Source organism: Mollisia scopiformis, assembly GCF_001500285.1.
Source record: "Mollisia scopiformis unplaced genomic scaffold LY89scaffold_29, whole genome shotgun sequence".
NCBI lineage: Eukaryota > Fungi > Ascomycota > Leotiomycetes > Helotiales > Mollisiaceae > Mollisia > Mollisia scopiformis.
The window spans coordinates 177,569-193,104 of NW_017263609.1; the positions used below are offsets into that span (position 1 = coordinate 177,569).

Sequence of the window (15,536 nt, forward strand, 5' to 3'; positions counted from 1 at the left end):
CCTCTCGCATTCCAAATTCATTGCTACGCCTCTCAGATGTCTCTGATATTTGTATAATTGTATGACATAATACTTCTTGAAGCCGCTGGGAAGATTGTTTCTCTCGTGCAATTAATTGCTGCCGAGTGGCACAGTATCGCGAGCTCCCATGTTTTCGACAACACCTCGAGACACTGTCGGATCCGCTTCTTAACGGAAGTCAAAAAATACGAATCATCGTAGTATCCGAGGCGAGCGTTATTAGCCTACTCTATGTAACTTTCAAGGAAAGTTCCGGTAGCCTTGATCTAGCTCTCTGATAGGTGCCGAAAGCGTCTTTCCGAAGAGACGTTTGTCTACGTACTGTATGCGCTTTGAACTTTAAATCGTAAGACACCAAGGAATGGCTAGTCAGAAATCGTTCCCGAATGGCTGAGTGATTTCTGTGTCGAGCAACGAGTGTGATCTCGAAGGGAGAGCGAGGGGAGAAACGGCGTGGAAGATCACCCACCCTAACTTCGTAAGTTCATCGTCAATGCATCCACCATCTCCGCTAGTCATTACTTAAGAACTATATTTAAATGTCATTGCACTTGTCCGAAGTTTTTTGGTACATAATGAAGCTGGTACATCCAATCTTCGTCTTTTTTGAAGTAGTCAGTCATGGGCAAGAAGCTTAACATCGTGGTGTGCGGGGCTGGACTTGCAGGACTTGGGGCCGCCATTGCTCTGCGGAGAAAAGGTCATGATGTGAATGTTCTTGAGTCTACATCCGAGTTGACCGAAGTTGGGGCTGGTATCCAAATCCCGCCTAACAGCTCGAGAATCTTGATATCATGGGGGCTAGAAGACAAGTTCGCCGAGAAGGTCGTATGGCCTGGAAGGATGCAGATGAGGAGATATGCTACTGGCGAGATTCTAAGACTTCAAGAAGTCAATCCTTTCATGAGCGATACTTATGGTTATCCGCGAGATTCACGAACTCACCACGTCTGAGATAATTGCTAATATCTTCCAGATATTGGCTCATCCATCGAGCTGATTACCAGAAAATCCTCTATGATGCAGCGAAGGAAGCTGGGGTCCATTTCTCTTTAGGATGCCATGTCGAGAGTGTAGATGAGCATGGACCTGCAATCTTTCTCAGAGATGGCCGACAATTGGAAGCCGACTTGATAGTGGGGGCAGACGGCATTCGGTCGAAGATTAGAAAATCGATACTCGGGAATAATGACCCAGGGCCAGAAGATTCACCAAATTGTGCATACCGAGCCACCATACCAGCAGATGTTATGAACAGCGACCCGGCCCTTGCGACTCTCATGAGTGACCCAAACGGAAATCTATGGACTGGACCTGGAGGGCATGTCATGGCGTACCCGATCAAGAACGCAACATTGTATAATCTCGTCATGTCGCATCCTGGGAAAGCAAGTATTGGGAAGTGGAATGAACCTTGAGATGTTGGGGAGATGAGAAAGATCCATGAAAAATGGGACAAGGTATTGCAGAAGGTCCTAACCCATGTTGACCACTGCTTGAAGTGGAAGCTAGCATACATTCCACCTCTCAATACTTGGGTGAGTGAAAGTGGGAAGGTAGTCATCATAGGGGATGCAGCACACGGAATGCTGCCATATGTAAGTTGTGACTCCCATCTCACTCAAACATTTTGACTGATACCCATCTAGATGGCACAAGGAGCTGCAGTCTCTATTGAAGACGCAGCCGCACTCGCAGAAGCTGTCTCTCGTGCCCGCTCCAATGACGATCTTCTCCATCTCCTCAAAGCATTTGAGACAGTCCGAAAACCGAGGTGTGAAGATATATCAAGAAGTAAACATGTTAATGCAGTTGTCTGGCATCTCCCTGATGGTCCCGAACAAGAGAAGGGAGATGCAACTAGCAAAGCCAAAATGCGGAAGAAACTTGAAAAGGACAAGGAGGCTGGGATAACAGGAGGTATGGAGGGGAAGTGGAATGATGAGGCGACTATGCCGGGACTGTTTGGATATGATGCCGTAAAAGAGGTGAGTTGTCTGAGATTGGACATTTTAAAGCTCAACAATCATGATCGCTGACTTATAACAGATGAACGTGTATCTGGATAGCTTTGCATCAAGTCATGACACTCGTCTTTAGCAGAGCCAATAGGATGAATGAAGGCATTGTGTAACAATAATGCGTACAATATCCTCTATACAATAGGTAGTCCTGTTAAAAAGGTTCCCCCTAGAACAAGTGTCGTTTCGGTAACGTCTTTTCCTGAGTGCCAAAAAAAAAACTTTATAGCTTAGACGTTTTAAATCTCCATCACATGAACATATAAAGCTATGATCAGTTTGCTGTTGCTCTTTAGCTATTTCTCTGACTCACTTGAAGTGTGGTCTTATCTGCGTAAATCATCCATATAATCAATACAATCTCATTCAACTATTGACCCAACTAGTCCACTTCCTCTCAATTGTCAATGCAATAAGTACGCTAAGCTATCTGATCGAGAAGTCCAGCTTCCACAAGTGCAATCCTGACATCTTCAAAAGTTTCTAGCTTTGGATGAGGGTCACCTTTGTTATAAATGTCATGACCGTTAGCGTGCTGGCCATGTGTCTCATTTGCTTGACATACGCGTGGCTTGCTATCCTCACTTTCGAACTTCCAGCCAGTCTGCCTAGTGGGGACACAACCATTTAGAACCGAGCTATCCAGCATGACAGTTCCTTGAGGGAGAATGAGCTCCAACATGTTTGCGGGATTTTGGTCGACGACCTGAAGTCCAACAAGCATCGACAAGTCATTCTTGTTCAGATAATCGGCAAGATTCGGGAGAAACGCGCTGTCAAGTTCAGATAAATCGGGTGCAGGGCCTGATTGATATTCGTATGGGTGGAAGCCATGATCGGTGAGAACAAATATATGCCCATGTACGTTGCTAAGATCTATAGTTTGAATCGCCGTCGGTCGGGCCCAGCGGCAGTAAGGCTCTTCGTAGTTGACACCTAGCATGGCGGTGTGCTTGGGGGCAGCGAAGTGGCCATGAGCTAAATGGATGCCGAGGATTTTTTCAGCGCGGTTCTGAACGAAGAGTGCAGCAAGATTGTGTATGTGTGACTCGAGAATTTCCGGTTGTTGTGAATCGGTCGGGAGCATGTTGTAACTGTGCAAATTAGTTTATGATTCGACTAATTCTAGATGCTGCTCCTTACATATTACAGCTTTCCTCCAAGTCCTGGACCTTGAGAGCCTTGTTAAAGCCGGGTATGCTGAATGGCTTTACTGCTGCCATAGCTCGCAAAACGGGCCAAGGAAATGAATGTGCAACGGACTCGAGCTAAAAGCATGCGAATTTAAGGAGAAGAATGTGATCGTCCATTATATAAGTGGTATATAAACAGTGTAGTAGGCTGTAGGGTGGATGGACGCATTTCCTAGTATTTACTTCGTCTGTGATACTGCCGTGGCGAAATATGGGGAATAAAGTTGACTACACTATGGCCGAAAGTGAAATTGAGCCTGTCATGCAAGACGACTATCATGCGATTTTAATGGAATATGTTATGCAGGATGGGAAGGAGGTATGGTAAAGAATAGACATTAGTTGACAAATACAAGTTCGACACTCACCATCTCATAAATCCTTACTTATCCTAACCCCGAACTCCCTTCACACAACGGGCAGAAGGCAAAATTCAATTCTCGGAATTCACCCCGATCTTATCTGATGACAAAACCAGCCCTTCCCCTTTTCCCCATATTCCATATGCTGTCCTGCACTTTTCAGCCTGAAGACCTCACGCAGCCCAAAATGCGATATCTCATATGCATGCATGTCAAGGCAAGTATCCCAAGCCCAAGGGAACCCCACATTGATCTTCGGCGTGTCCTAATCGAGATTCCCGGTCGCTGCTTGGACAGGGTAAATCAAATGCGGGGGATGGAGGGGTAATACCGACATGAAGTATCGGGGACGTGATGTGATATGGTGTTCAGACCTTGCATTTAAATTTCCTCTCTGATAAATGTGATCTGGATTCTTGTCGATCTCCTTTTCGAAGATAATTTTGTACGATTTTGAAGAGGGAGGAAGTGCCAGACACGCGACACTGAGAAGGAGCGATTTGGTATCGTGAGATTGTTAATCTTCTCTTCCAAACCTCGAAGTTCTTGTCATATCCCACCTTTCTCGAGCTTCGGGAACCGCGATTTTCCTAAATCAGATTGTTGTCAAAATGTCGTCCAAACACTACTTCCCCGAAACAGCAGTCAACACACTCGTCCCCCAGGCTCTCTCAGCCCTCGTCTCCGCAAACCCCTCTCTGGCACTGATTCGCTCCCAGCGAGTGGTCCTAAACCTTTCTCATCGTCCCTCTCAAGTCTCTTTAATCTCCGGCGGCGGCAGTGGTCACGAACCCGCTTGGTCGGGTTATGTTGGCGATGGACTTTTATCGGCAGTAGCATGTGGCGATATATTCGCCAGTCCAAGCATGAAACAAGTTCTCAGTGCTATTGCAGCTGTACCGAGTGAGAAAGGGACGATTCTTCTGATCACGAATTACACTGGGGATAAATTGCATTTCGGTCTTGCGGCCGAGAGGGCGCTGGAGAAGGGCTTTGCGGGGAAGTGTGTTGTGCTGCCGGCGACGGATGATGTGTCGATTGGGAGGAGTAAGTGTGAGAAAGTCGGGAGAAGAGGGTTGGCAGGAAATGTTATTAGTGAGTTGCAATTCATGAGATGGAATGGTGATGGGTGTGCTGATGAGTGTTTGTAGCTATGAAGATATTGGGAGCAGCTGCGGCAAAAGAGTATAGTTTTGAGAGGTGCGTTGAGATTGGCAAGGCTGTGAATGAGCAATTGGTTTCCATTGGATCTGCGCTTGATCATTGTCATGTGCCGGGTAGGCAAAACCATGATGAGATTGGAGATGATGTCTGTGTTATTGGAGCTGGAATCCACAATGAGCCTGTAAGTCTGCATGTGAAGTTTTAACGAAAGCATTTCGTTAACTCGGAACCAGGGTGCTCAGAAAATATCTCCATTCCCGTCGGTTGAGGATCTGATCTCACAGCTTTTGACGTTAATATGCGACCCGAATGATCCGGAGAGGGGATTCGTCAAGTTCAATAAAAACGACGATATTGTTCTGCTGATCAATAATTATGGCGGACTCTCGAATCTTGAGCTTGGGGCTCTCACCCAACAGACACTTGATCAGTTAGGTATGAAGACTGCCAGTTTATCTGTTGAAATGTGCTGATGTTCGAAAGAAACTAAGCGGGATATAAAGCCCACCAAGATATATTCTGGATGCTTCGAAACGTCCTTGAATGGACCTGGCTTCTCAATAACACTGTGCAACCTGACCCTTGCAGCAAAGGAGAGCAAGACCTCAGTGGAGGAGTTAATGCAACTCCTTGGAGCCGAAACGAAAGCGCCATCATGGCCAAACGTACTTTCAAATACTTCAACCAAAATTGCTCGTAAAGACACCCCTGCGATAGATCTGGAGAAAGAGGTTGAAATAAAATCCAATGAGGATATTCAAGGCAAGGACTGAGTCAATTGATAGTTCAAGAAAGGCTAACCTTCCGCAGTTGATCCAAAGTTGCTAGATTCGGCAGTAAGACTAGCTTGTGAAAGAGCTATTGCAGCCGAGCCAAATCTGACTAAGTGGGATATGGTGATGGGTGACGGAGATTGTGGTGAAGCAGTGAAAGGCGTTAGCGAGGGTGAGTAATCTGGATGTTCATTCATGTGAGAACGTGCTAACCTGCCTTGTCAGCTATCTTACAGATTCTTGATAACGGAGGTGCCAAATCTGGATCAGTCCTGAGCTTGCTCCATACGGTAACGAATGCTGTAGATGATATGGGTGGGACTTTGGGGGCCATATTTGGCATTCTACTTGCCGCATTCGCCGTCTCTTTAAGACATCACAAGTCGAACACCAAGTCAGACAATCTCATCAATATCTTCGCTCCCGCACTAGCTCAAGCAGTCGAGAGTCTGAAGCAACACACTGGTGCTCGTGTGGGGGACCGAACGGTAATGGATGTCCTGCTTCCATTCTCAGAGACTTTAGAGAAGGAAAGGAGTATGGAAAAGGCAGTAAGGAGTGCCGAGACAGCTGCAGAAGGGACAAGAGAGCTGAAGCCAAAGTTTGGGAGAGCAAGCTATGTTGGAGCGGGTGGAGATGAGCAAAAGTTGCCGGACCCAGGTGCTTGGGCGCTAATGGAGATGGTGAAGGGTATCCATGATGGTGCTCTGGGTACAAAAAAATGAAGAAGACGGGTAATAGGACATGCGGCTTGTATATATAATTCGTCGGCTCTGTAGGAATTTCTCGAATTGTGTCTGGGCTTCATTTTCCATTCTCGTGAGAAGCTGACCTACAGCTCTTTGAACCTGCTCTTTCACCTCGCCCAGCTCTCCAGCTGCTGTATATTCTCCATTACGAGTCGAGGACATCTTGGGGTCTTCATGGTCGTTCTGAGTCCGGACTGTGCTCGCTGCTGTGGCATGTTTGAGCGGAATTGTAATCTGTTTCTGGAACCCAAATGAAAGTTATTTCCTTGCCATCCTCTGGCATTCCCTCTGCGAACTCGACCTAGATCACCCCATCGTGCTCTCCCGGAAGTCTCTTGACACGCTTTTGTTCCCAGTCGTCCAGATCTTTGGCTGCGAGCCTCTGTGAATGTCTCAGCGTGGAGGTCCATAAACCATTCCATCCACCATGAAGCTCAGCTTAGCAGGGAATATACGCACGTAGTATTCCTCCTTCATGTCGACTTTTCGTCCTGCCTTCCCGATGCCTAATTCTTCCTCCTTGCTCAATCTTCGGACTCTGCGGTCGTGCTTTTCGTATCTGATGGCTGTTGCTGGTGTGAGGAAGAATGACCCAGCTACCATAGTTGCAATGAAAGGTAAACCGAAGAGAGCGAAGGGATGTTTGGCTAGCAGCGCACGATATCTCGAGGCAATAGTATTTGCATCTGCACTTGAACGGAACTTCTTCGACTGGAAGACCGCCATGTTGAACAATTGTTGCTTTTCAAAAATGGTCTCGGAATGCTCAATGAAATAGTCCGGTAATGCCTGAGGCCAAGCGCTGTTTATGTTTGCACGTGAACACGCGACGCGAACCTCCCGGTCATCTTGCTCAATTTGCCAATTTGAACATCTCCAAAACCCAACAATGGGCATCGCATAATGGCTCCTATACCACGGCATGCGATCACCGATGGCCGCACCAATGGCTATACACACGGTGCATCGATGTCTTTCGATGCTCCGCCCTCGACGCTGGCTGCACAACTGGTTAACAACTTGTCCAGCAAGAACCCGCCCTCTGGAGGAGCTGAGGATGAGTTGCGACAACTTGCGCAACAAGTATCCGAAATGGAGAACAGTTTGGTTGAGACATATGATCCAACTGTCAAGCTGGAGCACAAGCACAGACTGATCTACCTACTCACACGTTCGGTTCTGGAGAGACTCGATCATGACCCTTTCATCGATGTCGGCCCTTTCTTATCGCAAGCCTCAGACGCCCTAGATATCTTCCAGATTGCCGTTAAAGAGTATCCTGCTGTACTAGACTATGTCTTACCTCCAGGTGTCTATTTCCAGAGCCGTGGCCAAGAACCGCTCTGGATATGGTTATTTCCACGCATCCTTACACTTCTTGGGCGCCCGAGATATGAATGTCTGACCGACAAGATCAAAGATTTCTTCTTTTCTTCGTTCCAGGTTGTCTCTAGATCTCCAAAGTTATGGAACTTGAACTCTTTCTTCTTCACCTATCTCAAAGAGTGTGTCGCCAGTACGTTGTTTCCTCACCGCTTGCTTGGCTGAGATTGACCCTGGTAGATATATTGCATCATCTCGGACAGGCCAAGACCATATATTCCAGGAAAGTAGAAATTGTTCTACCAACTACTGAGGATGATTACCCTATGTTCTTTTCCGACAAGGATGAAAGCCAATCGAGTCATGTGCTTTACTGCACATACAAACTCGAAGATTCTCTAGCAAGCTTTTGCCAAGCTACTCATTTGCTCCTCATGCTTGTCGACATTTCCATAGAGGCAGCGTCGTCTTTTGACGCAACACCCGCGTTCCAAGATTATGTGGCATGGATGTTCACTTCGTTCTGTGCCCTTCACGACATCTACCAGCAGTGGCAAGCTAACCGCTCTCTTTATGAGGAATGTCCCAACCCCGACAGTTTGTTCTTTTACTCTCTATATGCTCTCATATCGTCACTCAAAGACTCGTTATCGCCAACACTTCTCAGAAAAGGATACAACATAGTGTCTATTCTATGTGGGAACATTTTACAAGACCAGAGCCAGATCTATGAAACCTCAGACCAACTTGCTCTTTGCGCATGTATCCTGAATCTGGCCAATGTTTGTGAAAAACACTATTCAATGCGCAGATCGATCTCACTCCAACTTGTGCCCGTGATTAAATCAATTCTGGAGGATGAATCAGCATTAAACAGATTGGGAAAAGATTTCCAGGTTAGCATCTTCATCATCAAAGTATAGAGGGGCTACTCACGAACTTACAGAGCAGTGCTATGCTTTTATGTCATGTTTGTGGCGACAAAGATTCGGAGACTCTTGACTTGGAGAGCCTCAAAACTTTCGAGAGCGACGAGCTGTCGGCACAATTCGAACGTCTCGACTTCCCTGACAAAGCCGCAGCAATCCCTGAGGACGGAAACAACCAGGCCATCGAGCCACTCAAGAAACGTCGCAAGATCAGCGAATTGGTGCCAGTGCTTGATGAGATCACAGGGAATTTATACGAACTGCTTGGCTCTCAGAGGGTCACCAGCATACACGGCCTATCTCAACTTGCTGAGTAAGTTAAATCACACATGGTGGTTCCCTTATGCTAAGATCTTTCTAGAACTTGTTTCACCGCGTTAGATGAAGCAAATAGGTGCAAGGCTTTCGAATATCTTGGCCAAGTCCCTTGTGCAGCTTCCGGTTGTCTCACAGTAACTCGAATAAGTGGCAAAATCCAAGAAGCTAAATGCCTTGTCTGCGAAGGATTGCCAGTTCCCAAGAATACTCTTTTAGATGAAATTGTACACAACGAGACTATGAAAGAAGCGATCTCGACCTTCAGTACGCTCGTCAAGTCGGCTGCGTTCTCTGATGGTAAGAAGGTACGAGTTTTGGCCATGTTCGCTCTAAGGCGCTTTGCCATGCATTGCAGCGACGCAGACTTTATAGATCTCGAAATCTCACAGCTCGGGCAATGGTGTTTATCATCTTTGAAGAGCTCGACTCGCGAATTACGTGTGGCTGCTGGGTAAGGCCGTCTCCAGTCAAATTATTGATACCTTGCTTACTTCTACTACAGGCGCACGCTGCCAGCTTTTCTGCGAGGCGAATCGACACCCGATTCATTGACCAGAAAGAACAGGCTTAATACTATGAATGTTCTGCGACCATTTCCTGACACAGAACCAACGTACCTGCAGGAGACCTGTGTCCTTGCCTGGGGACAACTAGGAAGGTAGGCAGTATTCGTGAGTCTTTTGAATCTGAACTAATCTGGATAGGATCACACAAGATGATGAGTTTTGTCTTGTTCTACTTGCACTTGTCAAGTATTTGGGCCATAGTAACAGCATTGTGTCCGGAACAGCATTCAACGAGGTCAGTCTCCAGCTCATATGATCGATTTAAGCTCACATTTTACAAGATCCTCCGCTTGGCTAAATCCGCTGGCATGACTGTCGAACGCCTTTTTAGTCCATTTTGGAATGTAGTAGCCATTGAAGCTGTAACGAATCTTCTCGTTCGTCCGCAAACATCGCAGCTGATGGCAGATCTTCTCGGTATATCTGTCACTGAATTCTTGAGACTCACACAATCACATACTCTTCCATACCTTGTCATGAGCAAGAAGGTAGGTGTTATCAAAAGAATCTCGGAAGCCACCAATGAGGAAATTTTTTACCTTATCATGCGCCCCGAGAATTTAGTGGCCGTGTTTGCACTTCTACTCCAACAGAGTGTAACGGACATGGAGGTATACATCATGTCTCTGCTTGGTTTTGCCTCTTCAGAATTCAAGCGAGCCGACTTCCACCAACTTCTAAGGATTGGACCATGCGAGCAAGCCCTTCATCTTCTGAAGGCCGCTGCTGAGGCTGATGATAGTAAGAGATCGAGGGTATGCTATAATCCACCTGCTTTCCCCTGTCATAGAACAACAATATTTAACAGATACAGATTCGTCTCGGCATGCAGTTTTTGGCGGAGCACACTATTGAGCATACCAAGGGCAAGGCATTTAATGCTCTTAGTAGCTTCTTTGATTATCACATCCTCGGCTTAGTTGCACATCTTTCCCAAGTTGTTAACGATGCCGATTTGAAGCAAACTGTCACTGAAAAGCGGCGTTCGGTTAAGGCAGTTGAAGAATTGGTGAAAATGGCAAAAGCACAAACGAGGATTGCACGTCCACAGGTAACTTGGCCTTGTACTCTGTTGGTCGATTCACTAATTCATGAATGCCAGCTCTGTGCCATCCTCCAGTCCGCTTTCTCTCAAGAAGGCCTGCAATCAGCTGCGTTTTCGGCGTGGAATGCAATGCTCCGAAACATGGAAGACGAAGATGTGGAGACCATGCTTGAAAGCACTTTTACAACAGTGATTCAACGATGGGACAAATTTGACGCACCCACTCGAGTCAAAGCCGCAGCAATCTTGGACTATATACTGAAGGAAAGATCTCGGCTTGTGCGGAACACGATCGTCAATCTGCCTTCCCTCTCTCACATACCACAATTGAAAATTCTGGAGGAGCAGGTCCAGGCTCTCAGAACGAAAACTGATAAAGCCAATGCATTTGCAATTTTCAGTCGCAGACTTGGCCATGAGAACTCAGGAGTGGTTACCCAGGCTTTAGATGAGCTGAAGAAATATCTTTGCCAAAATCAAGAATTTCTTCAAACCTCCGCGTCAAGCGAACAGCCGGATGCCGTTGTTGGACAGCTAGTCCGAGCCGTCTTGGACTCGTGTGTTAGATTTAATGGCTTGCAGGAGAAAATCTCAATCCTGGCTGCAGAGTGTCTTGGCCTGATTGGATGCCTCGACCCGAACAGGGTCGAATCGGTGCGAGCGCCACGCAGTATGGTCGTAATCAGTAACTTTGAGGATCCTTCTGAGACAACAAATTTTGTCTTGTTCACCCTCGCGGAGGCAATCGTCCCCGCCTTTCTGTCTACCACAGACACACAATATCAAGGATTTCTCTCATGGGTCATGCAAGAGCTTCTCAGAGGGACTGACTTCGCAGAAGTCTGCGTAGACGTTATGAGAAACGTCCGACCTGAAGCAGCGGCCAACGATGTCTATCAAAAATGGCTCGCATTACCGCAAAGTGTGCAAAATACACTTACACCATTCCTCACATCAAAGTTCATACTCAAAGACATTGCCCCAACTGTATACGAATATCCCATTTTTCGACCAGAGCAGCCGACCTCTAGCTTGTTCAGTACATGGCTCAGAGCTTTTGTCCTTGACCTTCTACAGAAGCAGAGTTGTCACAATACGAAGATTCTTTTTCCGCCGTTGAGACGGGCTATTCGACCCCGGGAAGTCTCTATTGCTAACTTTCTTCTCCCATACCTTGTACTCTACGTTATCATTGAAGGAACGGACGAAAACAGGCAAGAAATAGGGCAAGATTTGCTTAACATCCTAAAGTATGAACCACCAGCCAAGCTTCAGGATAATGTGAAGCTGTGTGTTGAGGTATGTCTATTAAGTACTTATATGATCTTGTTCTAACCAGTACTAGGCAGTATTTCGTATCCTAGACTATCTAGCAAAATGGACTCAGGAGCGGCAGATCAAAGCCAGTCAATCCAGGGGACAAGACTCTGCAGAACTTGACATTGCAAAGATTAATTCTGTTGTGGAAATGATCCCCCCAGAAATCATCTCTGCTCGTGCTCTAGAATGCAAGTCCTACTCACGTGCGCTATTCTATTGGGAACAACACATACGGAATGTCAAGAAGGCTGGCATACGTCCAAACGAAGATACCGCATTGCTCGAGCGTTTGCAGGAGATATACACTCAAATCGACGAACCAGACGGGATCGAAGGAATATCTGCACATCTGCAAGTTGTAGATATCAACCAGCAAATCCTAGGTCACCGAAAGGCTGGGCGGTGGTCGGCTGCTCAAAGTTGGTATGAGATCCAGCTAGCCGAAAAGCCTGACGATGTCGAAGTACAATTGAATCTGCTGACTTGTTTGAGAGAGTCTGGACAACTAGGTAAGTGAGGCAGCCTAGTGTCGGCACACCACTAATCGGTTTTCTTTAGATGTTTTGCTCAACTATGTCGACGCGATGTGTAAAGTCGACCCTATCTCTCCATTCGTTTCAACCGACTCAGGCAACACGAACGAGACAGACACGGAGGTAGTAATTGACTTGAAAAAGAAAGTTCTGTCAAAAAAACAAGCTATGTCTAAACTTCTTGGCTTTGCCACCGAGGCATCGTGGGCAACTGGAAAGTGGGCTGCATTGGAAAAGTATGTCGTGATGCACAAAGACCTAACCGCAGAAAATTTCAGTGTCAGTATCGGAAATGTGCTGTTGGATTTGCAGAAAGAGGACACCGCAGGTTTCAACAAAAAGCTTGGCCTCCTGCGAAATCGCATCACGAGCTCAATGTCACGGTCATCTACATCGTCATTCAGTGCTTGTCATGATGATATGCTCAAGTTGCATGTGCTTACTGAACTTGAAATGATTGCGGGAATGGACAGCACACCTGGCACAAACGTTCAGACTGGCACGAATGCTAAACCTAGTACAGACGATACGGAGCCAGACCGCACCAAGCTTCACGAGTCGCTGGATCGTCGACTTGAGGTTATCGGGTCGTATTTAAGTGACAAGCAATATCTCCTCGGAATCCGTCGAGCCGCCATGCAGTTGTCTAGGTTTGTCATGCAAAATATCTACTATAATCATGCTAATGATATCCAGCCCAAGTTTCAACAATGGAGAGATTGCTTCCACGTGGCTTACTACCGCGCGACTCGCAAGAAAAGGGAACGCTGTTCATCAGTCATTCAATGCTGTGCTCCACGCTGCGCGATTGGGAGACGAGTCAGCAACTATTGAACATGCCCGACTTCTATGGAAGGAAGGTCAACACCGGAAAGCGATCCAGAGTCTACAAGGCGCCATCGCTGGTAATGCATTCATGTCTCACAACAAGAGCATCCATGCGACGAGTTTCACCAATATGGATTCTGAACAGCAGCAAAACCTTTTGACTGCAAGAGCACATCTGCTTCTTGCAAAGTGGTTAGACAGTGCTGGTCAGACAAACGCCACGGCCTTACGCACTCAATATCAGCTTGCTTCGAGGACCTTTCTTCATTGGGAGAAAGGCCATTACTATCTTGGACGCCACTACAACAAACTTCTCGAGGCTGAAAAAGACATCCCCTTCGAACAGCAGAAACAAACATATCAGACAGGTGAACTGTCGAAATTAATTGTCGAAAGTTATCTGCGAAGTATGCTCTATGGTACCAAATATCTCCACCAGACCCTGCCCCGAGTTCTTACACTGTGGCTCGACCTTGGGAATCCCTTGAAATTGTCAGGCGATATCAGGACTGGGCCTCTGAAAGAGTATATATCCAATATCGAAATAGCCCGAAGAAAGACTTTGGATAACGTGCATCAAAGATGGGACAAGTATATCAACAAATTGCCTGCGTATATGTTTTATACAGCCTTGCCGCAGATAGTGGCTCGTATTGCTCATCATAACACAGAAGTGTTCAAATTCCTTCAACTTATGATTGCGAAGGTCATTGAAGCATATCCTCGACAGGCCCTTTGGAGTCTCCTTGCCGTCTGCTCATCTACCCAGTCGGATCGAAAAGCACGCGGCGGGAACATTCTTACTCGATTGCGCAACTCCAAAAGAGCGAAAGGTTCTCATGACATGAAACTCCTCATAAAAAATGGCGAGAGGCTTTGTGAACAACTTTTGATGGCTTGTAATGCTGGGGAGTTTCAGGGTAACAGAACGATTTGGGCAAGTCTGACAAAAGATCTGGGCTTCAATCAAAGAGCATGTCTTCCAAGCGAACTGGCCGTTCCGGTTGAGAGGGTCTTGACCGCTACCCTGCCTACTCTTACGGAGAGTACGACGCGGCACCAAGCATTTACACGCGACGTTGTCACGATAGACAGCTTCGAAGATGAAGTCATGGTTCTGAGTTCTCTTCAGAAGCCTCGGAAACTCACGGCTCGCGGATCTGATGGTAAGCTGTACAGGCTTATGTGTAAGCCTAAGGATGATTTGCGAAAGGACCAACGTTTGATGGAATTTAACAGCATGATCAATCGATCGTTGAAGCGCGATGCGGAGTCTAGTAGACGACAACTGTACATCAAGACTTACGCTGTTACGCCTCTCAACGAAGAGTGTGGACTCATTGAGTGGGTAGATGGCTTGAAGACCCTTCGAGACATTCTCCTCGGATTGTACAAGACTATGGGAATAGTCCCAAATTACCGTGAGATAGAGATGTACTGCGATGAAGCTATCAAGAGTGACGACAAGATGCCATTCTTTACAGAAAAAGTTCTTGGGACATTTCCTCCTATGTTCCATCGCTGGTTTGTCCAACAGTTCCCGGAACCTTCAGCGTGGTTCGCAGCTCGACTCCGCTATACACGTTCTTGTGCCGTTATGTCAATGGTGGGAACCATTCTTGGCCTGGGTGATCGTCATGGCGAGAATATTCTCTTCGAAGAAGGCAATGGTGGAACTTTCCATGTCGATTTCAATTGCCTTTTCGACAAGGGTCTTACCTTCGTCAGACCTGAACGTGTGCCATTCCGCTTAACACACAACATGATCGATGCGATGGGAATATATGGCTACGAGGGGCCGTTCCGCAAGTCCTCGGAGCTCACACTGAAGCTTTTAAGACAGCACGAGGAGACCTTGATGACTATTCTTGAGGCATTCGTGTACGACCCCACGCTCGACTTGTTGAACAAGAAGCCAGACAAAAAGAAGAGGGAAGGATCGGCGAATGTACCGCAGACTGCTCAAGGTGTACTTGACAGTATTCAAAGGAAGATTCGGGGTTTGCTAGCAGGAGAAAGTGTTCCACTTGGTGTGGAAGGTCAGGTCGATGAATTGATTAAGCAGGCGACTAACAAGGTCTTTTTGGCTGGGATGTATATCGGTTGGTGTTCATTCCTGTAAATCAGATGCATCTTAGGGGACGGAAAAGGACTCTTGGAGGTTCTGTATGCTGTATGAGGTATGTAAACCCTCGGGCTGTTGAACAGAACCTATCACGTGATTGTCTTCTCTCTGCTTTTGAGAGTCTTCTCTATCTTGCTTGGTGCATGCTCGTATCTTTTATTCGCGAATTGATTTCAAGAGATGAGATTTGAAGTGGTCCCAGTGGATTCTGCGTAATGCGGTATTCGCCTGGTCAAACGCGGCATTTACTGAAGTGGTCTTACTTT

The 15,536-nt window shown here is 46.7% G+C and overlaps 5 protein-coding genes across 5 annotated transcripts; 3 read left to right on the forward strand and 2 right to left on the reverse strand.

The window, feature by feature from the left end:
* The first annotated feature begins 332 nt into the window (after positions 1–332).
* LY89DRAFT_711145 (FAD/NAD(P)-binding domain-containing protein) lies at positions 333–2,127 on the forward strand. The gene is made up of 5 exons (XM_018217884.1): positions 333–947; positions 998–1,423; positions 1,457–1,619; positions 1,671–2,009; positions 2,071–2,127. The coding sequence occupies exons 1-5, from the start codon at positions 643–645 to the stop codon at positions 2,119–2,121; spliced, it is 1,284 nt and encodes a 427-aa protein (XP_018063617.1). The 5' UTR covers positions 333–642; the 3' UTR covers positions 2,122–2,127.
* A 246-nt stretch (positions 2,128–2,373) lies between these two features.
* Positions 2,374–3,435, reverse strand: LY89DRAFT_281988 (uncharacterized protein). The gene is made up of 2 exons (XM_018206464.1): positions 3,186–3,435; positions 2,374–3,136 (listed from the first exon to the last, which is right to left on the reverse strand). Exons 1-2 carry the CDS (start codon positions 3,263–3,265, stop codon positions 2,464–2,466), a joined length of 753 nt encoding a protein of 250 aa, XP_018063618.1. The 5' UTR covers positions 3,266–3,435; the 3' UTR covers positions 2,374–2,463.
* Positions 3,436–4,067: 632 nt separating this feature from the next.
* Positions 4,068–6,468, forward strand: LY89DRAFT_281960 (dihydroxyacetone kinase). Its single transcript, XM_018206463.1, has 6 exons — positions 4,068–4,692; positions 4,749–4,942; positions 4,995–5,196; positions 5,245–5,523; positions 5,572–5,706; positions 5,760–6,468. Exons 1-6 carry the CDS (start codon positions 4,209–4,211, stop codon positions 6,257–6,259), a joined length of 1,794 nt encoding a protein of 597 aa, XP_018063619.1. The 5' UTR covers positions 4,068–4,208; the 3' UTR covers positions 6,260–6,468.
* Positions 6,469–6,584: 116 nt separating this feature from the next.
* LY89DRAFT_701352 (uncharacterized protein) lies at positions 6,585–7,009 on the reverse strand (the record flags this gene model as incomplete). The annotated part of the gene is made up of 2 exons (XM_018217189.1): positions 6,585–6,665; positions 6,743–7,009. The coding sequence occupies 2 exons, from the start codon at positions 7,007–7,009 to the stop codon at positions 6,585–6,587; spliced, it is 348 nt and encodes a 115-aa protein (XP_018063620.1).
* A 243-nt stretch (positions 7,010–7,252) lies between these two features.
* Positions 7,253–15,267, forward strand: LY89DRAFT_598327 (protein kinase-like protein rad3; the record flags this gene model as incomplete). Its single annotated transcript, XM_018210034.1, has 14 exons — positions 7,253–7,803; positions 7,833–8,502; positions 8,553–8,848; positions 8,897–9,304; positions 9,356–9,511; positions 9,558–9,654; positions 9,701–10,174; positions 10,234–10,470; positions 10,522–11,763; positions 11,810–12,293; positions 12,343–12,372; positions 12,466–12,806; positions 12,852–12,967; positions 13,014–15,267. The coding sequence occupies 14 exons, from the start codon at positions 7,253–7,255 to the stop codon at positions 15,265–15,267; spliced, it is 7,356 nt and encodes a 2,451-aa protein (XP_018063621.1).
* Between the last annotated feature and the right edge of the window lie 269 nt (positions 15,268–15,536).

What these genes read in the sequence shown, in the direction of transcription:
- LY89DRAFT_711145 (XM_018217884.1), top strand. Translation starts at nt 643, where the DNA reads ATGGGCAAGAAGCTTAACATCGTGGTGTGCGGGGCTGGACTTGCAGGA. An exon ending in AGCGATACTTATGGTTATCC is followed by an intron (nt 948 to 997) that starts GCGAGATTCACG and finishes AATATCTTCCAG; the next exon opens with ATATTGGCTCATCCATCGAG. An exon ending in CACACGGAATGCTGCCATAT is followed by an intron (nt 1,620 to 1,670) that starts GTAAGTTGTGAC and finishes ATACCCATCTAG; the next exon opens with ATGGCACAAGGAGCTGCAGT.
- LY89DRAFT_281988 (XM_018206464.1), bottom strand. Translation starts at nt 3,265, where the DNA reads ATGGCAGCAGTAAAGCCATTCAGCATACCCGGCTTTAACAAGGCTCTC. An exon ending in TTGGAGGAAAGCTGTAATAT is followed by an intron (nt 3,137 to 3,185) that starts GTAAGGAGCAGC and finishes TAATTTGCACAG; the next exon opens with TTACAACATGCTCCCGACCG.
- LY89DRAFT_281960 (XM_018206463.1), top strand. Translation starts at nt 4,209, where the DNA reads ATGTCGTCCAAACACTACTTCCCCGAAACAGCAGTCAACACACTCGTC. An exon ending in GTTGGCAGGAAATGTTATTA is followed by an intron (nt 4,693 to 4,748) that starts GTGAGTTGCAAT and finishes GAGTGTTTGTAG; the next exon opens with CTATGAAGATATTGGGAGCA. An exon ending in AGTGAAAGGCGTTAGCGAGG is followed by an intron (nt 5,707 to 5,759) that starts GTGAGTAATCTG and finishes CTGCCTTGTCAG; the next exon opens with CTATCTTACAGATTCTTGAT.